Source organism: Neoarius graeffei, chromosome 19 (genome assembly GCF_027579695.1).
Source record: "Neoarius graeffei isolate fNeoGra1 chromosome 19, fNeoGra1.pri, whole genome shotgun sequence".
Taxonomy (NCBI): domain Eukaryota; kingdom Metazoa; phylum Chordata; class Actinopteri; order Siluriformes; family Ariidae; genus Neoarius; species Neoarius graeffei.
The window spans coordinates 46645216-46670845 of NC_083587.1; the positions used below are offsets into that span (position 1 = coordinate 46645216).

The 25630-nt window shown below is 42.1% G+C and overlaps 1 protein-coding gene across 2 annotated transcripts in view; it reads left to right on the forward strand.

The window, feature by feature from the left end:
• The first annotated feature begins 1510 nt into the window (after positions 1-1510).
• nr4a3 (nuclear receptor subfamily 4, group A, member 3) overlaps positions 1511-25630 on the forward strand; it is a 42733-nt gene continuing 18613 nt past the window's right edge. The window contains exons 1-6 of one of the 2 annotated variants that reach the window (XM_060900173.1): positions 1511-1644; positions 5103-5258; positions 10021-10823; positions 17798-17927; positions 22013-22176; positions 22634-22830. In XM_060900173.1, the coding sequence (XP_060756156.1) occupies positions 10023-10823; positions 17798-17927; positions 22013-22176; positions 22634-22830 (1292 nt within the window). In that variant the 5' untranslated portion in view covers positions 1511-1644; positions 5103-5258; positions 10021-10022. Of the gene's footprint in view, positions 1645-5102; positions 5259-6167; positions 6250-10020; positions 10824-17797; positions 17928-22012; positions 22177-22633; positions 22831-25630 lie in introns of those variants that run through there. The other variant, XM_060900174.1, reaches the window with a different exon arrangement.

Genomic DNA, 25630 nt, shown 5'->3' on the forward strand with positions numbered 1-25630 from the left:
AATAAAAGTGATTTAAAAAAAAAAAAAAGGTTTGTCTGTGGACTATTTCAATAATGCATGCTATTTTGCTGGATACCAATGATCTCATCTCATTATCTCTAGCCGCTTTATCCTGTTCTACAGGGTCGCAGGCAAGCTACGGGTGAAAGGCGGGGTACACCCTGGACAAGTTGCCAGGTCATCACAGGGCTGACACATAGACACAGACAACCATTCACACTCACATTCACACCTACGGTCAATTTAGAGTCACCAGTTAACCTAACCTGCATGTCTTTGGACTGTGGGGGAAACCGGAGCACCCGGAGGAAACCCACGGGGCTCGAACCCGGACCTTCTTGCTGTGAGGCGACAGCGTTAACCACTACACCACCGTGCCGCCGATACCAGTGATGTCATAATAAATAATATCCATCCATCCATTATCTGTCGCCGCTTATCCTGTCATACAGGGTCGCAGGCAAGCTGGAGCCTATCCCAGCTGACTATGGGCGAAAGGCAGGGTCAAGTCGCCAGGTCATCTCATGGCTAACACACAGAGTTAAACAACCTACGGTCAATTTAGAGCCACCAATTAGCCTAACCGGCATGTCTTTGGACTGTGGGGGAAACCCACATAGAGGACATGCAAACTCTACATAGAAAGTGTTAACCACTACACCACCATAATAAATAATTTCAAACGTGGAGCAGCACAGTGGTGTAATGGTTAGCACAGTCGCCTCACAGCAAGAAGGTCCTGGGTGCATTTCTGTGTGGGTTTCCTCGACAGTCCAAAGACATGCGGTTGGGTTAATTGACCGTGAGTGTGAATGGTTGTTTGTCTCCGTGTGTCAGCCCTGCGATAACCTGACGACTTGTTAACTCGCTCATAGTTAGCTAGGATAGGCTCCTGTAGAACAGGATAAGTGGCTATGTGAAAATGAATATGTAAGAACAGCTGTTAAGCTTCAAGTACAGTGAGAAACTTTGCTGCTTATAACAGAGACACGTGCTGCAGTTAAATTAAAACACACCCTCCCTCCCTCCCGAACTGTTTCAGACTAAAACATTCGCAGAGTCAGAAGATCAACATACTTCTCTGTGTCTCTCTCTCTCTCTCTGTCTGTCTCTCTCTCTCTCTGGCATGGAGCATTATGTGTATACTGTACCCAGCGAGTTGAGCTGACCGGGGGTTGCGCTACAGTGTGCAAGCTCGACGTCACCTCATCCATGGCGTCACATTGACGTAGCGCATACCAGGCTGCCTATGTAGAAGATAGACACACATAAATGTGCTATTAGACTTTCTCTCTCACTCAGCGCGCAACACATAAACAAAGGCACATTGCAACTTCATCCCGGCGCGTCTACTTTCTTTCCCCGTCGCCACTTCATGCCGAGCCGGTACCAGTGAGTGGAGCTCAGAGGATCACGGAGTACTTTTTTTTTTTTTTTTTAAATCCCATCCTTATAAAATATAAAAAGAATAAATTAAAAAAAAAACACATATATATTTTTTTTAATGAACCCTGAGCATCTTTTGCGATCTACTTCATTCATCTGACTTTTTATTTTTAATTTTGCAAAATTCTATCGGATATGCACAGGAAATTATTAGGGGCCCTAAAACATATCTAAAGACGGAACCGTCACAGCAAACAAGTAAGTAGAGATGGTTTAATTCTTCTTCTTCTTTATTATTATTATTATTATTATTATTATTATTATTATTATTATTATTATTATTATTATTATTATTTCTCACAACCCAGGAAACTGGTCGGTTTGTAGTCTAAGGTAGACTAATTTCAGATCGTTCTTGATGCTGCTAATAAGTTTTAAAAAGAAAAAAAGAAAAGTTGCGGTAACCTGTTGAGAGGAAAATCTCAAACGGCATGTCCTGTCCAGATGGATGGATGGATGGATGGATAGCTCTGAGTCCTTGATTTCATTTGCGAAAGGTCGTCGTATTGTCGGCGGTTGTCATGGAAATGGGATGCCGCGTACTTCTTGCTCCGACTCCGCGGAAAACTCGCGCTGTCACACCGGGAAAGAGGCGCGTGCACTCCGGCTCCACACTCCAGCACTCTTTCACACGCATGCTTCTTCTTCTTCTTCTTACTTGCTTTGCGCTCTGACCCTACTCACACATCTCTTTCCACCTTTAGTTTGCTTATATCTCCTGATCCCTTCTTTTATTTTATGTTTTTAATCACGTTTCCTCTGTCTGATCCAAAACCCACCCTCAGCGCGCGCGCACTCACAATAAATAGCCACTTAGTAGCAAGACATGTCAATAAATGTTTATCATACATGTTAGGGTTGTTTTAAAAAACAAAAAACAAAAAAACAGTGCATCCATTACAGTATTCAGTATTCACTGACTGACTGACTGACTGACTTTTGCCATTCAGCACTTCATGGTGTGGTGCGTGGATGATTTTTTATTTATTTTTGTGGCTATAGTGTCATATTGCACACATGATACTATAATGAATAGAATAATAGAAAACGGTGGAAAATGTCGTGCCAACTTTCATGCATATTTCATCAATCTGTAGTTTTGGCTCACAGAAAACTGGTGCATTTGACAACCGATAATCACGCCCCCTGTTTATGAGAACACACACACACACACACACACACACACACACACAGGACTAAATGATGTTTTAGAAGCTATTTGCAGTCCTGTTTCTAAAACCCTTTCTTTGCAGCAAGAGGATCCAGATGTGTATTCCTTTATTTCTCCACATGCTCAGTGACATCCAGGGCTCATCAAGTATAAAGTTATTCAGTAATGCTTTATACCATTAATACCATTTATACCCTGTTAATGAAGGCCAGAGTTGCTTGGAGAGATGTGCAGTGTCTTGTCTTGTCCTTTTTTTTTCCTCCTTCCAGTATGTCTCTTCTTTCATTGTCGAGTCCCATTCCCTCAGCTAATTTACTGTACTTGTGTTATTTTTTTTTTTTCATTCCTTTGTCAGCTCGCTGTCCTTTTACTCGTCTGTTTGCTGGAAGCCTCTCTCCAGCGCGCTTATTGAGCGAGGAGGCGAGCGCGTGCTTAAGGGCTCTCATGCAGTTCTCTAGGTTACCGGGGGCTTCACACACACACACACACACACACACACACACACACACACACACACACACGGTTGCAACCTCCTAGTACCATATCTAAGCATCCTATGTGCGTGTGTTCTGAAAACCAGAGAACCACACATGCAAGGATTACACTATTTAAAAAAATAAAAAGGCATGCTCATTTTTTTTTTCAATAATCAACATGTTCAGAACAAAAAAGCTACCTTTTCTTCTTCTTGAGGTGGTTCCATGAAGTGTACACCTTTTGTACTTGGACCTGAAGCTGCAAAATTTACTCTTTGGGGGGAATCCAATTAAATCATGTTTACAGAAAGCATGAATCCTTTAGGAGAAAACTACAGATTAAATAGTAGAACAGATACTCAGCATCAACTCAGCAATAAGGAAACACTTCAGCTTGTCATGTATACAGAGAACCTTTAAAGGTTCTATGTATGAGTGTTTCCCCTAACAGTAGGGGTTACAGTTAGGACCCATGACTAACTCTAACTATCTAAAGACACCTCTCTCTCTCTCTCTCTCTCTCTCTCTCTCTCTCTCTCTCTCTCTCTCTCTCTCTTCCCCCCAGGAGTGTAGTTCACAGTTTCAATATCAGACTTTTAACATTTAAGACAGATCTGATCTTAATTGGGCAAACTGTTTATGAGAGGGTCAGATTACTAAATTACTCACACCCTTCACTAGCTCTGGGGATCTGATCATAACTAAAACTTACAGTAGAAAGTAGAAATGTGATTCATCAAAACCAAGATGTGCAATTATTATTATTATTGGTGTAGATATGGATTCCTTGTGTGGTGTAGAGACAGAACAAGAACAAGATCAGGGATAAAATATTGTCTGAAAAAAAAATAATATTGCAATAAATAAATACTCAGTCCGAAATGAAAGCAGTGTGAAGTTGTGAAGATGTTGGGAGCAGAGTTGTGGATGGTGTGTGTCAGGGAGGGGGCGCTAGTCTCTTTCACATTGCACCCTTTTAGACTGTCAGTGCAATGTGTCCAGATGAAGAACTTGTCTGGTAACGATTTACAGGTAGCATAGAAAAATAATATGAATAAATAAATTAATGGAATCCGTTTATTGATGCAAGTTAGAGGATAGATATAAGAGGAGCATGCAACGAGTTATTTACTGAGAAAAATCAGTATAGAATAATAATATTCACTATAATAATAATAATAATAATAATAATAATAATAATAATAATGTTTGTATGGGTTTGTTTGGGGGGGGTTCTTAAATCAACCTGTACTGACATTTATCTTCTTGGTTTTTTTTTTTTTTTTTTTGCTTTGCATAATTGTTTACAATGCTTGGACTCAGAAACTTGTTTTCAGTCCTGATAAACTGTGAGGGGGGGAAAAGTTAATCAAATATTTCTGTTCTGATTTCTTTCTCATTTTCATTAAAAAAAAAAGTGCATGAAGAGTAATACACAAGCCCTAAAGTTTTGGTTTACAGTTTTAGTTCTTGCATGTCCTTTTGGGGGGGGGGAAATGGCATAACCATTTATATAGTCAGCATATATGAGTTGTTTAATCGTTGTATACAGGTTACATTCTGATCAAATCTCAGCCGTACTGACTGTGAAACGCGGGCGCGTATTCGGGTGTAATTTTTTTTTTTGCATATTCATTATTCTCAATATATTACTATCATCCTTTTCCGTTCCTCTTTTTCACATGTGCGCATTTACTCATAATGTAAGAACAGTTTAACCAGGCCGGCGTGCTGCACTCGTGCACGACGTTTGTGGCTTTTGCGCAGTCATACATAGCACGTTTTTGAAATCGGAGTGGAGCAGGTTAGTGGATGAATAATCTCCGGCCTGAAGCTGTATGCACTGTCTGATTTATGACTTCTGACTATCTCAGGAGAGACTAGAACATGGCTCGATTTGTGCATTTATAGCCCACATCTGGGCACAGGATCAAAACCGATTGTGTGTGCGTGATGACTGTGTGGTGACTGATGCGCTGAACTTTCTCCTTCTCTCCTCTTTCTTGCAGCAGACCCCGGTTCGGAAGAGAGCCTGCAGCCGAGCTCTGAGTCCCGGCTCCCGGATACGTGCCCCGACGCGCGAGCTGCTCCAGCACCGAACCCCCGCCGCGCGCCACCTCTGCCCTCCAAACCCAGCACGATTCAGCGAGCAAAAGGTCAACCAGGTAGCGCAAGCCTAATTTCCTGTCAGCTGTTTTTCAAACGTAGGCCTCCTTTCCTTTTGCACATTGTTCCTAGATAGATAGATAGATAGATAGATAGATAGATAGATAGATAGATAGATAGATAGATAGATAGATAGATAGATATGCACTTTGTCTATATAGTCTTGTTGCACAAGCCACACAAATAAAGAGCAGGACTCCATGCAAAAGTGGCAACTAAACACTAAAAAAGCATATTGTACAATTTGCAAAGATTTGAGTTCTAGGTTTCTTGCACACTAAACATCCACTTTTAAAATGAATGAGATTTTTCGTTTGATTTGAAAAGAGTCGAACAGCCTATATATGGATATTATCTGGTGACTGACTTTTCAGGCTCCGTTCATGGAGAGTCGGGTGTCTCGCCTGCTTACTCCAGTCTCTTTGGCTAGTTCATGGCAAAACAAAGCCACAACACTGCTTTAGTCCAATTTCGTTGCTAGTTCCTGAACTTGGTGAGTTCAGGGTCTTGTGGATGTTTTGACCTGGATCTTGTTGCTGTGCGTAAAAGAGAAAATGGTCCAGAATAATTTGATGGTTGTGCGTAAAAGCGCATGAGCCTTAACACTCCGGTGATGCGCATGGAGCAATCTCTTCTATTGTTCAGAAAAGAAGAAAAAAAAATATTATTTTGAAAATAAAAACGAAACTAAAATCCACAGAGATAGTCTATACGCCGGATGCTACATATATCTAACCACAAGTGTGGCAGTGTTGTAAGAGTGCATATGTGTCGACGGAATGAATGTGGAAAAAAAAACATTGCTGGATTAAATGCCATATTAAAAATATTTTAATTGTTGTTTGATAGTACTGTGCTATTTAAAAAAATATTATATTAGTGTGTATGTGTGTGTATGTGTGTGTTAGATCGATGGCCTTGTGACAATGAGCAGGAGGTCACAGTCTTTGGAACAGCTCCGTTTTGTCCATCTAAAATGCTCTCCTCGAGGTTAGACACCCTCCTGTCTTTAAGCCACTCTCAGTTCGCCATGTGCTGTGTGTAACACTGTCTGGGGCTTCAGCTCACTCACACTCTCTCTCACACACACACACACACACACACACACACACACACCGGCCTGGTTGGGTGTGTGCGCGTGCTTTTGGTCTGAACATGCGTTTCTGGTTTCGTGTTTGTGTGGGTTTAAACACACTACCTGTGCTGGGATCGAGTTTACATTTTAATCGTTTAGGAGAGAGAAATAAAGAAGAAAAGGCTGACAGTAGAGGCTGCTTTCAGAGTTGGCAGAAAGTGGTTCAATTAAACATCAAATAAACTTTTATTTTTCCATTTTACGCATGCCCTGAACAAGGAACTCGTGCGTAATACAGTCAATTTAAATATAATAAATTAAATTTAATACCAGTAATTTAAAAAAAACATGTGCATAAATGAAAATCTGATGCAGAGGAAGTAGTAAAACAATTGTTTGGTTTAGCTTTGAAATCACACACACACACACACACACACACACACTGTTTATTTTCTGTGATGTCGGTTGGTTCATTCTCATGAAGAGGCTCCACGTCACACTTTGACCCCTTTGGTTGTTCCTCGGTCTGTCTCCATGACGATAAAGGGTCGCGCACGGCCACGTTTCATATCTGGATGAAATTATTATTATTATTATTATTATTATTATTATTATTATTATTATTATTACTACTCATATTTCTAATTCAGCTTGAACTACTGCACTTAAAAGAGTTGTACTTGTCCACTTTTCATTTTAATTTTTAATTTTTTTTTTTTATCTTTGGACCTTTATCCCAGCTGAATTCTTTCTTTATTTAGAAATTTCAAATCTTGTTGTTGTTACCAATATTTCAACTTGTATTTATGCTTCAGTTCTCTGGAATTCAGCTTTGTTTGTTTGTTTGTTCTTCAAATTATGTTAAACTTTAAACCTTTCCCACTGGCAGTGTCAGAATGTTCTTGAAGTTGTATTCCTCTTCTTTCTTTCTTTCTTTCTTTCTTTCTTTCTTTCTTTCTTTCTTTCTTTCTTTCTTAACTTCGCGGTCCATCTGAAATCTGATGCCTCTAAATCACACACACACACACACACACACACACACACACACACACACACACACACACACACACACACACACACACACACAGGATAACCTTGGCCATATGTGAGAATACACTTAACACACACATGTCCTGTAAATTAAAAACACATCATCACATCCACACACAACGTCCAAGTCGCGCGAGACTACAGCAACCATCCGGCGATACTTACGAGCGCGGCCACGCCCTCCCGAGCGCGCGCAGGTGTAGTCGTTACGTCAACTAATTTGACTAAACGCGCGCGTGGGGAAGGGCGTGCAACGTCAGCACGGTGTCCAGCCTGCATCAGCGCGCACACGCACACACGTGACATGATTGATGTCGTTTTGACAGCGCGCGCCGCAGGGCAGAATTCCGTTTCATCCCACTCAAACCACATTCTTCCACACTCCTCCAGCCTACTGCATACTGCCATAGGGTGTGCACTATTCAAGCTAGTTTAATTGATATTATAACGTGTTAGTTAAAATGTAACACCAGATGTGAATAAACACAATGAAAGAAATTCATACTACACTAAATTATATCCCTCATCAAAAAAATTTCCCGTGCAGGGATTGGCCAAGGATGGCTTACGTGACATAAAATAGTTCCACCACTGATTAAGCAACGTATCATGACGTCAAGGCGAGGTGGCCAAGTGGTTAGAGCGCTTGACCGCCAAGCGAACGGTCCCCGGTTCGAGCCTCGCCTTGGATGGTGATCTGGGGCTCGCCTCCTGTCCACCCAGCAGTGAAACACTGGGGAAGTTAAAAGGCGGCGAGGAAAGGAACTGGCCACCCTACCTCACAATGCCGACGGCCTAGACAGAGTGTGCTCTCTAACAGGCACTCCCCAGCATACGTACGAAAACGTATATGGGACTCTTTGACTTTGACATGACGTCAAAAGTTAAAACAAATGGATATGGTGAGAGTTAGTCATGATATATCCTGGATATACCATGAAATGTCGATAAGGTGGCACTACTGTTGCCTCACAGCAAGAAGGTTCTGGGTTTGAACCCCATGGCTGACGGGGGCCTTCCTGTATTGCATGTTCTCCCTGTGTCTGTGTATGGGTTTCTTCCGGTTTCCCCTACAGTTCGAATCCCTTGTACAAGCCAGTGCATACTTAGTGCACGGATAGATTCAGGAAGGGCATCCAGTGTAAAACCTATGCCAAATCAAATATGCGGAACAGATCCGCTGCCAGAAGAAGACCAAGAACTGACGTCACAACTTCAAGCTATATGGCTATGTGTAGATCTCTGTATCCTAGCGAGGCAGGCGATAGCACGGTACATTGCACATGTGCAGGTCGAAGGTCGCGCCGATGTAAACAACAAACATGGCTGCCTCCAGTGAGTTTACGCCAAGATTCAATCTTAACACTTTTAGTTCGGAATTTTTTTGATGAGGGATATAAATCTAATATACCAAGCACTGAGAGGTACCAGTAATCCAGTAATTATTACCAGTAATGTTCAGGGCTGTGCCTATCACAAAATAATACTATGCCAGTCACCTGAGAGAATCTATCATTTCAACCAGAGCCTTGCAGTGCATGGTATATTTGATTATTATACTATACTATACTACACTATACTATAAGGACATGACTATGAAAATTACATGACTAAGTATACAATAGTAGTAACCAGGGCTTGAGGTGGTGTGTGGTGCGCTTGTGCATGTGCAAATGTCTATGGTGGTGGGTCACCCAAGAATACAGTTCATAGGCAATCAGATGGTTTTATTAGATTGTTTTAGTTCTGGGGGAATTTTTTTTCACTCTTTTTATACACAGCCTTCCTCATTTCAGGGGCAGTAGACTATAATATGAGTTTGTGCAAGAAGTACGGGCAATAAACACAACCCGGATGCTGACAGTCCTCCTTGGTAAAGTTCTTGGTAACGTTAAGCAAAATGAAATGCAATTCAGTGGTTAGGCAAGGTCAGTTAGTCAGGTCTGGTGAGGGATTTGACCAGTGAGTAATGTTCTATTTTCATTATCTCATGAGCTAAGATGCTTCTATCCATTTCAGAAGTCATCTGTCAGCAACTGGATCAGAGTTAATACAATCCAGGTTTTTGAGGTGGGGGTGTGTCACGTTTATTTTGAGTGTTCAGACTCATGATGATCCGGTTTTCGAGTATTTACACGTATTTGGGCTTCATTTTGAAAGAGAGTGATGTAGTAATACCGTCTGTGCAAACAACTGTAGACTTTTTTGTAGCTATTTTGTGCAAGATTATCTGACAGCTGAGCCAATTTCCTTCGAAAATAAGTGACAAGGCATGAAACAAATTAAAAGGTAGAACTATAATTGGAAGCAAAGCTATTAAAACTGGCATTCTGTATGTTATCTTTATATTCACTTGTTTCATTTCATGTCCAATCTTCTAGAGTAAGGAAGTCAAAACGAACAAAAATGTGTCCCTGACTAATTACTGACTGCACTAATGTCCTTACCTGTCACACTAACTCATGGTCCTAAGGGAATGTCTTTCTGTCCTAATACTTTACTAACAGAATGAAGCCATGAGGATAACACTAAATGTCTTCTTGTTCATATTTTACATAAATATTATTCATTTAGGTAAAATTATGTCTTCATGTTAAAAACCATCCCATTGGTCCTTTGTCTGTTTCTCTCTACAGACATGCCCTGTGTTCAGGCCCAGTATGGCCCCGCCCCCCCAGGGTCCAGTTACTCTGCCCAGTCCTTCGTCTATCCCGGCGAATACCACGGTAGCGAGCTAATGGCCCCGGACTACGCTAAATGCGATCTGGGTGGAGGGGAGATCTCAGCAGCAGCAGCCACCACGTCACTGCCCAGTTTTAATGTGTTCGTCGAGGGCGGCTTCGAGCCCAAGCCCTCGTGCTTGTATCAGATGTCTGCACCACAACGATCCACTATTAAGAAGGAAGAGGAGAGTTATGCATCGGTTGATGAAGCCATGGCCACCGGTTCCATGTATTTTAAGCAGTCTCCACCTTCGACTCCGCCCACACCACTCCACCCAGGCCCTGCTGGCACCTCTTTCCTGTGGGAGGAGCCTCACGGTCTACCTCTGGTGCCCCAAACATGCTCACGCTTCACCCATTTCTACGATCAGACAGCACAGTCCGTGCCCACTTCCAGCAGCTATGAGGCGCCCATGGGCTTGCCGATCCGGCCCGAGCGCTCGCCTTCATCTTCTTCCTCGCACCCACCGCCCGGCCTGGAGCCGCACTCACATGCACACTCGCACGTGTACCCACTGAGCGTGAGCAAACAAGGAGGCCTGGGCTTCCGTTCGCTGGGCATGGGGCCTTGCCCACAGTCGCTCCTGGCAGAGAGCTTGCCATCGCCACCTGGACGCGCCACCTCTGGGGAGGGCACGTGCGCCGTGTGTGGAGACAACGCCGCCTGCCAGCACTATGGTGTTCGCACATGCGAAGGCTGCAAGGGATTCTTCAAGGTAAGGACTGAGAATAACACAGCACCTCAGACATGCACAATCAAGACATGTGCAAGCCATGTAGGGGCTGGATTGGATTAAAACACACTCGGCTGTAGCTAGAATATATACAGTTGGAGGTGGGGCTTGGGGGGATTCGAGCATCCTGAGAGGCTGTGTTGGTTCAGGACATACATGGTGATCTATCCTATCGATAAAGGTTAAATCTTGAACTTTTAAGGCTTGGTATTCGGACGTTTTTGATAACAGCCCCTCAAGATGTTCGACTCTGGCCCCCAACCCCAACCCCAATTCTATATATACAATCTTGAATGTTAAGGACTCATTTAGAGTTGCAACAAGAAACCCTTTAGGAAGCGACAAACCCTTAACTGTCCAGCAAACTCTCTTCTTAAAGTGTCCTGAAGTCAACTAATCACACTCTCTGCTTAGCGAAACCACCATGAGCCTATATTTGAGATCTTGCCATATTATTTTCAATACGACTCTCATGCAAGCTGAAAAAAAGTTGGATTTTAAGGGGTCACGATATGCTACCTTAGGGACACTGCCTTACCTTAGATACAGAGATACAGACTTGATTGGCTCAAAAATACTATATATCCAGGAAGTAACTATAGTGTTCATCAGTTATAAGCATGGAGGTAGTAAAAATGAAGTATGGTACACAAAGTTTCCGGAGAGACAGGATGTTTCGGACAAAAATTCTTCATTAACTGTGCAAGCAGAGCGCTTCTGAGGCTGGAGGAGGAATATCTTCTGGTTTCACCTCCTACAGCATCAGACGCACGTTGCTTAGTATAGTTTTAACATAATACAGAATAGTTATGTGTTTAATGGTTTTGATGACAGTAACCATAATAACTATATATTATATAATACACCTTAGATTCACTAAACACTAAATTAGTAATTGTATAATGAAGTAAATTAAATAATACTGTATGTCAAAATATCGTATATATTGCTGGAGAAAAATAATTTCAAAAGCTCAAGGCTTTTGTTCATTTTTTTAGATCGTAATTAGTTAATTTGAATAATAAATAAATCAGTAAGGAGTAATGTATTGTGTTTTTGTGCAGCTGTTTGCTGCTGCTTGTCAGGTTGTGCATTGTCGAATGCCGTGCATGTGTGTGGCAGTGTGTTTGCGCTACGGCGGTGGCTGGTTGTTAATTGTGTATTCATTAACGCCCATTCATGTAGCTCTTGGGGGGTGAATGGAGCTCTCGGTTTGAAAGTGGCACATACACCCGACGCCCCTCTCTCCTCGAGTGTGAGGCTCAGGGTTAACCCACTATTGTTACACACTCGGCAGGCTCCTTTAACCAAGGTTGTGGCCTATTGTATTATGAGAAGGATGTGTCGATGAGAGAAGGGTGTGTGAGTGTAAGTGTGAATATATATGTTCTTGAGGTAACAACAAAAAAACATTACACATCAAACAATACTTTAAAAAAAGACAAGCCTTTTCAGGAAGTACACAAGCTGAGTTGAGTTGGGGTTTGAAAAAACATCCAGCGCTTTGGGAATGAAATGTGAAAAGTGTGTGTGCTGTGTTTGTATATGTGTGTGTGTGTGTGTGTGTGTGTGTGTGTGTGTCTGAGTGCTCTCACAAATCGTCTGACCGGCGGTTGCCACGGCGCCTGTGAGGGTCGTCTCCCCCGGCGACCAGTGAAAGGTGTGACAGCGGCGCGTACTTAAAATACAGCAGCCTGGAGCTGTGTCCAATAACACACACACACACACACACACACACACACACACTAGCAGACGATGTGTCAGTGGTAGGCAAAGGCACAAAACACATAAAAGTTCATCTGTAGTTCCCATGTAGGAAGAGAGTATGAAGGCAGAAAATAATGATCAATGGTTTTAAACAAAAAGACAGCGTAAACAAGAGAGAGAAAGAGAGAGAGAGAGAGAGAGAGAGAGAGAGAGAGAAGTGAAGGATGACTGGGGAGAATTGTGGGCTGGAGATAATTGAATATAGCCTAGGGTCTGGGGCTGAAATAATCTATCCTCGTTCAATTAGTTTCACAATTTATTTTTATTTACTAATTAATAAAAGCAGAGGTTCATGAGCCTCGGGCCTTCATGGCCAACACACACACACACACACACACACACACACACACACACACACACACACACACACACACACACACACACACACAAAGCAACTATTCAATTATTCCCCAGTGCTTTAGCACATAATGCAAACATTAGCGAGGGACTTTTCAATGCTGTCCATTATTTCCTATTTATTAAAACAAAAATACAGAAACAAAGTGACATGTTTTCAGCTGTGAAATCTGACAGTACATATACCCACCCATTTTGGATATTCATGCGTATTTTAAATAAATGCAAAACATTATGCCTAATGGATTGTCCATAAATATTTGCCATCATATTATTCCAGCATTAATTGTCTCGCCATTGTTGCTTTCTGACCATTTTTGCCTGTTAATATGCGCAGTTTATTCTATGAAATGCTCTTATTTCCATATGAATACATGCCATTTTGCATTAACTAATGGCACCGAATATTAGGACAACTACTCTCTGTTTCACTCAGACAACTTTTTCACAGTCACTTTTTTTTTTAATTGTCTGAGTGAGTCATACTGTGCGAGTATTATTCAGAATATTTGTATATAATCGAAAGGCAGCAGCAGGGATGAGGAGTTTATTCAGAAAAAAAAACAAAACACCTCCGTAAGCCTCAGCAGTGGAAGAACTCGACTCGGTTGTGCACGGCTGGCCTGCAACTCTGCATAACTCAATTACACGCGTGCACGAGTGTGTGAGCGTGTGATTTTATGTGTAATGAACAGAGTTCAAGGTGAGAGGGCAAGATTAAAGCCACATGGACTGGATGCACAAGACATAAGGACATTATAGGGAGCGGAAAAACGTAGTCATGTATCGTAGCGCTGGCCGGCAACACATCTACACACACACACACACACACACACACTTAACCAATTAATAATGACCTAGTTCCACCTCTTGCTCTTGAACAAACACACACTTCTAATTACTTGCTCAGAGCAGAGCGAAAGAGTAAAGGAGGGTGAAATAATGTCTGATGAGGGGAGGAGGAAGATAGGATGGCGCGATGGAGGGTCCCTAAGGATTTCGGATGTGCGACGAGGCCATTAGCATGTCATGAATCCACATCTGCTTGTCCATACCACCACCCCCCCACCCCACCACCACCACCACCACCACCACCACCAGACCCTGCTGCTGCACACTGGACCACAGCGAACTGAATGCAGATTTGGGATTTCAGGGGAGACGTTGCTTTTAAAATACACAGCACAATTTTACAGACTAGCCTATATAAGATAAGGTAAAATGTAGGCCTGGATAAGACAGCATCAGCCATATACTACAGCTGATACAGCAGTCCATAATGTGATGCGACAATTATTATTATTTTTTTACTATGAATAATTATTCTGTTAATTCATTAATTATTATCTTGTAGCTACATGCAACAATAGAACACGTGATTAAGATAATATTGTGTTATTGGAGATAAACTGCAATTCATTATGTGTGTATATATGAGTGTGTGGGTTTGCACTCCAGGCTCCAGACACCTGAAAGTCTTGGTTCACTACTGTTCCGCATCGTGTCTTATTAATTTAAGGATAATGGGAAAGATAATGTAGTGTATGAATCCTTTCAGCTTTATGTGTATGTGTATGTGTGTGTGTGTGGGGGGGGGGGCGTGTCAGGGTTTTCCACCTGTTAAAGAAGGTTCTGGTTTCAAAGTACATTGTATGCACCCATACAAGGTTATTCAGTAGAGCAGTGTGAGGTTTCAATGGTGTTTCTCTGGAAGGGGTTGAGGAAACCTAGTGCTCTAGAGATGTCAGGATCCAGGGGCACGCCAGAAAAACAAAACAAACAAACAGTCTGTCGTTGGGTTGATAGGACGCCCAAATTGCACAACATCGTGAAAAATCTTATGCACTATTTACTCTGTTGATGCTTTTAGGTGGTGGCGCTTGGTGGACCACAAGTGCAAAAAGGCTAACCTACAAAAACCTGAAAGCCACAACAATCGGTACAGGAATAAAATAAAACACAGAGGCGTGTTTTTCAGAACAATACAGCCGAGCTCATTACTTGCAACACTGTTATGAATAATTTGCAATTATGAAGTTGTTGCTATTCAACAGTTTTTCACAGTTTAACAAATTGCTGTGTGTGTGTGTGTGTGTGTGTGTGTGTGTGTAGCATGCTAGGTTGCACCTATACCAGACTCTTGTTTTTGTTTTTTTTAATTTCTTTTAATGAAGCAAATGTGTGGACTAAATGGTTCTTCTCAGGAACCATCTGGTCCCAACCTGCTCCATTCAGTCTCGAACCACTGCTGTGCAGTTTGTGGTGCAGCTCTTTCCCTCTGTCTAAAGTGCTATCTGGTAAGCTAGTACACACTGGAAAAAAGGGTACTAAGAGTACTGAACTGTACCTTCTCTTGTCCCTGGGGTGGTTGAGTGTACCTTTAAAGCTTTGATGCACCTCAGGTACAGTGCATTACAGCCACATCAGGTGAAAAGTGCAAAAGACAAGGACAAGGAAAGATAGAGTGATGTTTTTTTTTTCCTGAGTGTGTACATTATCTGGTCACCAGCCTGTTGCACTACATTACTGCATGATGAGATTCCTAGAGATTTATCATGGACATGTTTCACTCTTCTTTTGGACAGAATTCCTGAAATACTGCACAGCTGCATTGGGAACAGAAAGGCGCGCGCGCGCGAGAGAGAGAGAATAGGTTAAAAATGAAAGTCTGATTAAAGAGCGCTAATGAAACCCTCGACTCCCTGACAGACAGCGTGCGGTTTCGTTAAATTAGCGCTGTTTTCTTTTTCTTTTCTTTTTTTCCATTCGGTCTGTGAGCCTTGCTCTGGTAGCCTGGAGAAATCTGTAATGAAACGGCTGTGTTTTGTTTGTTTGTTTGTTTGTTTGTTTGTTTTTCACCCCAATATTACGACGCGATTAAATGAGGCCCAGATGTCGCTCGTGAAATCTCTGTTTTAAAAGTGTGTGCGCGTGCGCTCCTCACGGCGGCGGAACTCACCGGTCGCACGCGGCCACCTTTTAGCGCGCGCGTCCACCTTTTAGCGCGCGCGTCCTTTTTGCATTCGAACTGTTTCGGCTGTCGCGCGCGCGCACCTCTCTCTCTCACTCTCACTCTGCGCGTGCACTTCTTTCTCTCTCACTCTCTCTCTCTCTCTCTCTCTCTGCGCGTGCACTTTTTTCTCTCTCACTCTCACTCTGCGCGTGCGCTTCTTTCTTTCTCACTCTCTCTGCGCGTGCACTTCTTATTGTCTCACTCTCTGCGCGTGCACGTCTTTCTCTCTCACTCTCTGCGCGTGCACTTCTTTCTCTCTCACTCTGCGCGTGCACTTCTTTCTCACTCTGCGCGTGCACTTCTTTCTCTCTCACTCTGTGCGTGCACTTCTTTCTCTCTCAGTCTCTCTGCGCGTGCACTTTTTTCTCTCTCACTCTCTCTCACTCTCTGCGCGTGCGCTTCTTTCTCTCTCACTCTCTCTGCACGTGCACTTCTTACTTTCTCACTCTCTGCGAGTGCACTTCTTTCTCTCTCACTCTCTCTCACTCTCTGCGCGTGCGCTTCTTTCTCTCTCACTCTCTGCGCGTGCACTTCTTACTTTCTCACTCTCTGCGAGTGCACTTCTTTCTCTCTCACTCTCTCTACGCGTGCACTTCTTTCTCTCTCTCTCTGCGCGTTCACTTTTTTCTCTCTCACTCTCTCACTCACTCTCTGCGCGTGCACTTCTTTCTCTCTCTCTCTACGCGTTCACTTTTTTCTCTCTCACTCTCTCACTCACTGCGCGTGCACTTCTTTCTCTCTCACTCTCTCCGCGCGTGCGCTTCTTTCACTCTCTGCGCGTGCACTTCTTTCTCTCTCACTCTCTCTCACTCTCTGCGCGTGCACTTCTTCCTCTCTCACTCTCTCTGCGCGTGCACTTCTTTCTCTCTCACTCTCTCTCTGCGCGTGCACTTCTCTCTCACTCTCTCCGCGTGCACTTTCTCTCTCACTCTCTCTGCGCGTGCACTTCTTTCTCTCACTCTCTCTCTCACTCTTTGCGCATGCACTTCTTTCTCTCTCTCTCTGCGCGTGCACTTCTTTCTCTCACTCTCTCTGTGGGTGCACTTCTCTCTCTCTCTCTCTCTCTCTCTCTCTCTGCGCGTGCACTTCTCTCTCTCACACTCTCTCCGCGTGCACTTCTTTCTCTCTCTGTGCGTGCACATCTCTCTCTCTTTGCCTCTCTGCGCGTGCACGCCTCTCTCTCTTTTGTGCTTGCACATCTCAATATCTCTCTCGCGCGCGTTCTCTATTTGCGCGTGCACATCTCCCGCTCTCTCTTTGCGCATGCACATCTCTCTTTCTGTTTTGCTTGGGCACATTCTCTCTCTCTCTCTCTCTCTGCGCGAGCAGACAGCTCTAATATTATTTTAATAAGGTCGGTAATAATCTCGGCGGAGGAGAAAACCAGCCCAGCGGGCCCCCCTTTCTCTCTCTTACACACACACACACACACAGAGCCGCTACCTGGCGCAGCCACCAGCTGACCCGCGACTTCCCAAAGGAGTATTTCCGCGCGCGCGAGCGGCCTGATCGCACCTCATTGTCAGCTGCTCGCGCTAATCACGCGTCTGTCCCGCGGGCTCGGCATGGCGGGAAATTAATTTGATCAAATTATCCCGCTGGAGCTCGAGCTTTTTTATTACGCTGTAATTAAAATCTGACCCGGAAGCTAAACTAACTATTTCATGCCTGACAGGGGGAGGGAGGGAAGGGAGGGGAGGGGAGGGGTGTGGGGGTGAAATTAAATAATGTGTTTATTGCTGCTGATTGTCTTCCACCTCTGTGTGTGTGTGTGTGTGTGTGTGTGTGTGTGTGTGTGTGTGTGTGTGCTCTCTCACAGAGAACAGTGCAGAAGAATGCAAAGTATGTTTGTTTGGCCAGTAAAAACTGCCCAGTGGACAAAAGGAGACGAAACCGCTGTCAGTACTGCCGCTTCCAGAAATGTCTCAGTGTGGGCATGGTGAAGGAAGGTAAGAGCTCTCAAATGCACACACACACACACACACACACACACACACACACACACACACACACACACACACACACACACACTTCTACCTTTGTGGGACACTCACTGACATAATGCATTCCCTAGCCCCTTACCCTAACCTTCACCATCACAACTAAATCTCGAACCCTCACCCTTACCCTAACCCTAACCTAAACCTAATGCCAACCTGAACCCGAAAACTAAGTCTTAACCCTCAAACAGGCATTTGAAGACGTGAGGACCAGCCAAAATGTCCTCACTTCCTAAAAATGTCCTAACAAACCTGTAATATATCCATTATTATAGTGAATAATACAAATACACGTGTGTATTATTATCCTTGTGAGAACCTTCTAGTGACTTCATCATTAATATAGCTAATTAACGCCATGCCTACATCCCAATCTAATGCTAACTGTAACATCAGGAACCAAAAGGAAACTGTTTGGCTCTTTTTTTTTTTTTTAATAAAAGCTACAGTGTTTGTAAAAGGGACCAACCAATGGACAGATATTCCTATCCTTGGTGTTTGGGTATTTGGTTCAAGATACACTACCGTTCAAAAGTTTGGGGTCACTTTGAAATGTCCTTATTTTTGAAAGAAAAGCACTGTTCTTTTCAATGAAGATCACTTTAAACTAATCAGAAATACGCTCTATACATTACTAATGTGGTAAATGACTATTCTAGCTGCAAATGTCTGGTTTTTGGTGCAATATCTCCATAGGTGTATAGAGGCCCATTTCCAGCAACTCTCACTCCAGTGTTCTAATGGTACAATGTGTTTGCTCATTGCCTCAGAAGGCTAATGGATGATTAGAAAACCCTTGTACAATCATGTTAGCACAGCTGAAAACAGTTGAGCTCTTTAGAGAAGCTATAAAACTGACCTTCCTTTGAGCAGATTGAGTTTCTGGAGCATCACATTTGTGGGGTCGATTAAATGCTCAAAATGGCCAGAAAAATGTCTTGACTAGATTTTCTATTCATTTTACAACTTATGGTGGTAAATAAAAGTGTGACTTTTCATGGAAAACACAAAATTGTCTGGGTGACCCCAAACTTTTGAACGGTAGTGTATATACCCCCAACACACACACACACACACACACACACACACACACACACACATGCAAGGTTAAACTGAAATTAGGGTGGTGGGAGGGACAAATTTAATTGAACTGAAGGGCACTCGGTAGAATGCATCCCTCCACCAAGCCACATATTAGAATGTCCAGATGTTTACTAGACGCAGCTTTGGGACCAAAAGGTCGCTGGTTCGATTCCCTGGACCAGCAGGAAGAGCTGAAGTGCTCTTAAGCAAGGCACCTAACCCCCTACTGCTCCCCAGGCTGCATTGGGTATGTTGTATGTCAGTCTGGATAAGAGCATCTACTAAATGCCTGGAATGGAATGGAATGGAATGGAATGGAATGGAATGGAATGGAATGGAATGTATGTTTATATACAGTACATATCCAGATTTGCATCAAAATCTACTCGATTCTTCCTTGGCCTATGGCTCAGCTTTTCATCAAAACCCGTTCACTACTTTTTGAGTTACACTGGGAACAGGCAAACAAACAAACAAATAAATAAATAAATAAATAAACAAACACATAAATGTAGGCAAAAACATAACCTCCTCAAACAAAGTTGGTAGAGGTAATAATGTGATTCAGTTCTTGAGATTTAAATGCTGTCATCAAATAAATTTGATCTAAACACGTTTTCCGTATGTATGTGTCCTAGTGACTTAATTTAATGTATCAAACTCCCAAGTTTCAATCAGCATCAGTGAATCACTCTCATTAACAGTTACTGTTCAATGTCGCACCATGGTCCTGGACAAACATTGTTTCGTTTTAACTGTGTATGACCAACTGGATATGATTGAAATGACAAGTAAAAAGACCTTGACCTTGACCTACTCCACGAAATCAAGTCGTACATGAACTGATAGCTATATGATGGCTAGTATGACGAGATTGAGTGGAATAACTGTTTTATTCTATCCACATTCACTGGATTTTGAGAAACAGAGCATTTTTATTTTTATTTTTCACAAATTTGATGAATAAAAACTTTATACAAATCGTCCGACAAAATTGTTTCCGCTTAGAATGTAAACAAACCAGCGAAATAACAGTAGCGATTTGTGAAAAATGCTTTAATAATATTTCTGGAAAAATAAAGAAAAGATAGGTTCTTACCATCAAATACTTTCATTCCATATTTTGTTGCGCTTTTTTTGTATGTTTTGGCGTTTTGTTTTCAAGTAGAGTTTTTATTTCGTTCTCGGTTGGTTCAGCAACACGCTCCGCCATTTTGTTCTTCTCTACTCATGGTATATGAGCTGATATCCTAGTAGGAGAGTACCCAATCAGAGCACGCAATTGCTCATATCCAGTGAATGTGGATAGAATAAATGGAATTATACTGAATAACCGAATCATATCCATGAGCTACTGAATCAGTGCATAACGACATATAACCAAAAAGCATGCAAAGGCTTTAAGGTGTTAACTGAATACAGGTGGATTTATTTTAATTTGCTTTAACGATTGAAACAATTTAAAGCAAATTTACCACAAAGTGATATACATAATAACAGGTCTTTATTTGCATAATGTTTGCATACAGTAGCTGTCTAGGGACGGTCCGAAAAAGAATAGTTAAATAGACTTCACAAAGATTGTATTAGGAAGAATTCACATTTCCATCGCATTTGAAATTAGTAGCAGAGATCAGCTTCCTTTGCCGTTCACATAAACTAAAGATGTTGTGGCGATACAATTTAATCCCTGCATACATAAATCCTGACGATAGTCATCCACTCAACTTGTTGACTCTTTATCATGGCAATTATAGCCATGAGCCCAGTGCATATGACCCCTCCTGGACCTGTGGTTAGAGACAGGAGGATAATCTGCACGTAAATCATTTAAAACACTACATACACACACCCACAGGTCGAGGATATGCACACTAATAAAGTGTTAGTGCTCAGCTCGTCCGGCCGACACAAGAATGAATTAAAAGATAATGGGGATGTTTATCAATGACAGGATTTCCATCGCACACTTCGCCTCGGCAATCAGGTCTGATCCTCCGCTGTAATGACCCGATGTAGGGTGCAGGCATGTATAGGACACGTGGAGACTGGGTTTATAATGGGGATTATGGGAACATATATCCGCTTGTGCTGTTCCAGCATTAGCGAGAGTCTGAAGAAAGCACACGTACAGAATGTTTATGACTCCGCTGATTAGCGTAATTGAGTGTTTAATGTTATGATGAGCGCACGGATACACAGTCCATTTACCTCATCAGAAACATAACACGTCTCTCAAGTGCCATCTACTGGTCACTTTTTAGCTAGATGGTAGACGGGGTGTCTGGATTTGTCCCACAAGGTTTCAGAGGCACCAGGAGAATCTGTAGTCATCAAGGATCGAGAGTAAAAGCCAACAAGAGGAATCGTAGTAATCACGGTGGTAGGAATGAAAATCCAGAGTAGCACTCGTCTTTTACCAGTATGATTGGACATCGGATCATATACCCATACTAATTAGTCATTTATTAGACATTTTAAATACTGTTGAGCAAAACTACATGTATGCATCTAAAGTAGATACAAAGATTTCCATTTAGGTGCCATGTGTAAAGAGGGCATCTTTTGTGTTGTACATGTTGTGTAGGTACAGTCAGTGCTTTTTAAGTAAAACACTTTTCCTTTCGCCTCACATTATTGCAGATTTCAATAAAGTATCTCGTCAGAGTGAAAAATAAGGTTCTAGGTTTCCCCAGGCAATTTAAATTTGTTTCAAAATCTAAATTTCTTTCGATCTTTTACTGACTTTCAGTCTTCGTATACCATTATACTGGACATACAAATAGTCTGAACACGTTATGTCGTAGCAGTATTGCTCACATGTACCCTGAGATAGATGAATATGTTTAATCCTACAGCTCCAGTAAAGGAATTTGGGTAATAGTAATGGTCATGTGAGGATGTGATAGGCTCAGTGTGACGTCAGGTGTGTATGTGTGTGCACTTTACAGTGGTGCGCACAGATAACCTGAAGGGGCGGCGAGGTCGTTTGCCATCGAAGCCCAAGAGTCCTCTACAGCCTGAACCGTCTCCCCCTTCACCCCCTGTCAGCCTGCTCAACGCTCTCGTCCGCGCCTACTCCCAGTCCATCCCCCGAGAGCTCGACTACAGCCAGGTAGCTACACGTGCCCGGGTGTATGGACCCATGCTGTCCTTCTTCACGTTGAAATAGAAATATTTAAATCATATTTTTAAAAGTTTCTTTCTTGTCTCTCTCTGTTGTCTCTTCCTGTTGTACCGCTCCCTCTCCCTGACCTCTTCTCCATTTCTTTCTTGTTCTTTTCTGTTTCATTACGTTAACTAAACCTTCTCTATTTCTCTCTGTTTCCCTCAGTCTATTTCCCTCTGGGTCCACATTTCTCTGTCTCGCCCACACCTTTAATTTAATTCAGTTCAGTTTCTGCGGCATGACAAATAATGATACTTCTGTACTGTCAAAACTTGCAAATTTGGGAAGTGTTAGAGAAATATGAAACATGAACTTGACATTTAAACATTATAAATGAGACATAAGATGCTAAAATAGTCTCACTGTACTTAACACACACTTAACTCTTTGTCGCTCGTTCTAGTTCAGTGCGGTAGAGACAGGAACTTTAGCCGAAGCCCAGCAGATTCAACTGTTCTATCGCGTCCTCACCGGCTCCATGGAGGTGACACGTCGCTGGGCCGAGCGGCTCCCAGGATTCACCGAGCTCCACCATGATGACCAGAGTCTGCTCATAGACTCAGCCTTCCTTGAGCTCTTCGTACTCCGCCTGGCCAACAGGTAAGCGTCAGGCACATATTTTACTAATACGTGGTATTCGACCTAAATACAACCATCATCTATGACAGACCTGGGCATTTTACGGCCCGTGGGCCGCATCCGGCCCTTTGGTTCATTCTGACCGGCCCGCGTAAGGTTAATTAGAAATTACAAAATAAACTTATTTTCTAATTTTACCTCATGCATGGACTGAATGTGCATTGCTTTTATTTTGAAGTTGTGTTCAACAAAAAACGCAATGCGCACGACATGCGCATGACATGAAATCCCACAAAACCTAATCCCACGATAACTACTTCCATAATTTGTCCAGACCAACCACAAACTTGTACGTCATCCTTCAAACGGTCCAGCCAATCACATAGTGTGACGTCACCAGCAGGCGCCGGAGCCCAAGCCGATCTGATACCTACACCGAATCGAAGTTGTTGCGAGCAGGTCACAAGAAGACTTTAGTCCCCAAAATGTCCGCAAAAAGAAGAAAGGTAGATGCCGAATGCAGGGCTTTCAACAAAACATGGACTGCTAAGTATTTATTTACTGAAGTCAGAGATGAAGCCGTGTGTTTAGTTTGCGGAGAGCAGATCGCAGTGTTCAAAGACTACAATTTGAGTCGGCATTACCAAATGAAAAACACCAAATGAGGTGATTAGACTACAAATGTGGGCATCATTATTATAATATGATGTATCTTGCTTGATATTTGGAGTAGAAAGACAATATTGTGATGTCTTTATTGTGTTTTGGGGTGAATGTGACTGAAAAAAATGGTACAAACGTTCACATTTTGTTAACCATTGTTTTGGGAAATTCGATTGAATAAATGACATTTTTTGTAAGGCAACCTCGTTTTTTCCAGACTCTTACCAGTCTTAGCAGCTTGTAAAAACAATGTTATTTACTGCTTTATATAAAGAAATACAATTAATATTATGCAGAATTTATGCCTTTTGGTCCGGCCCTCCACAAAATTTTCTGTTTTTCATGTGGCCCCATGGAAAAAATAATTGCCCACCCCTGATCTATGGTCAACTTATTATATTATAATTAGGGCTGTCAAACGATTAAAAAATTGAATCGCGATTAATCTCAGAATTTCATATAGTTAATCGCGATTAATCGAATTTTTTAAAATCTATGTAAATGAGTAAGGCTTTTAAAGCGAAATGTTACAATTAAAATGGTGAACACATTTTATGCTAAAAGTACTTGTTAAAAACTACTGGGACAAGAGAAAATGGTAAGGGAGTTTATTCACTCACATACTAGGCAGTATTGAACATACAAAACACAAAATTGGATTGTGTGATGGATTAGGGAGCTGTAGTCTCAAATATAAAACGTAGTCACATACTACTGTGTCTCAGTTCAGACACGTGTGACAAAAGAAAATAAAAATGAAATAAAACTTCAATTGTGCTGGAATTGTATTCAGTCACAGCCTATAGGACTTCACCGTACTGTGCAAACAAAAATAAATTGCAGTTGGACTTCAATAAAGACATTTAGTGTCATATCACAGTGCTACAGCATACTGAAATCTCACTTTACAAAAGTATTTTAGGACTGTAAAGTGCATACCAAAACCAACTCAATCACACTCTACTTTTGAAATGAAACTTCCTGTTTAACAGACCTTTCTCCATCACTCACACTTACTCTTACTGATCAGTCCCCCCAGGATTTCGCGGGCCTTTTTTGTGATTGTTGCGGGCTAAAATGTCTGATGTTGCGGGGGGGGTTCCAAAAAATTGCGATGAAAGTTGCGGTGTTTTTTAGGTTTTTGTTGTGATTACATTGCGGGAGGAAGTGAAAGTTGCGAGAAATTGTTGCGATTTTCTCTTTTTGTGATTAAAATTGAGTGATATGTTAAATATTAAGTTATTACTGAAAAACTATTGATTAAAAAAACAAAGACACTGAGAAATGGTCCTATAAACAACTTTACCAATATAAAAGATTACCAGGACTACAAAAATGCAGAAAAATAGGCTTTACTTATCCAAATGCACCTGTTGGTTCAAAAGTTAAAGTGCAGAGAACCTCACAGCACAACATGAAGTTACCTTAAAATATAATATAAATGCCTCAGCTTTCATGTAAGAAAAAAAAACTATTAATACTAGTACTGTGTGCAGGCAGTCTCTCCTGAAGACTAAATTAAACAATAATTATAAACTAATAAAATAAATGGCTCAGGCTTCATAGAAGAAAAAAAAAACAATTTGAACAGAATCTCACAGTATGATGCTGAAGCTGCCTAAACAATGGAAAATAAAATACCATTTTGGCAAAAATGTTGGCATCCATTAATTTCTTGTATTAAGTAAAAAAATAATGTAAAGTGCACACAGTCCTTCACTGTAAACACAACACACTTTCAGTAACAGAATTTAAGCCTATATAAACACTGACTCGCACATGCAGTGTTGCCAGATACTGCTGACGTTTTCCAGCCCAAAATATGTTCAAAACCCGCCAAAATGCACTTGAAACCGCCCAATCTGGCAACACTGCGCACATGCCGCTTCTCTTGAACGTATACACGGAAGTAAGGCGGAAGGTAGTTTGTCGACGTCACCTCAAGACGACGCCAACGATTGGTCAAATTTGCGGGAAAGTTGCGGTGATTGGATATAATTGCAACACCGCCCTGAATTCGTGGGGATTGGTTGAATTTGCATTGAAGTTGCAAATCGCAACATCGCGAAGTACTGGAGGGTCTGATTGAAGCAGCGTGCGACAAGCCTCAACATGAACTACGGGTGACTCGCAGGGCCAAATTAGAATTTGCGTTAAC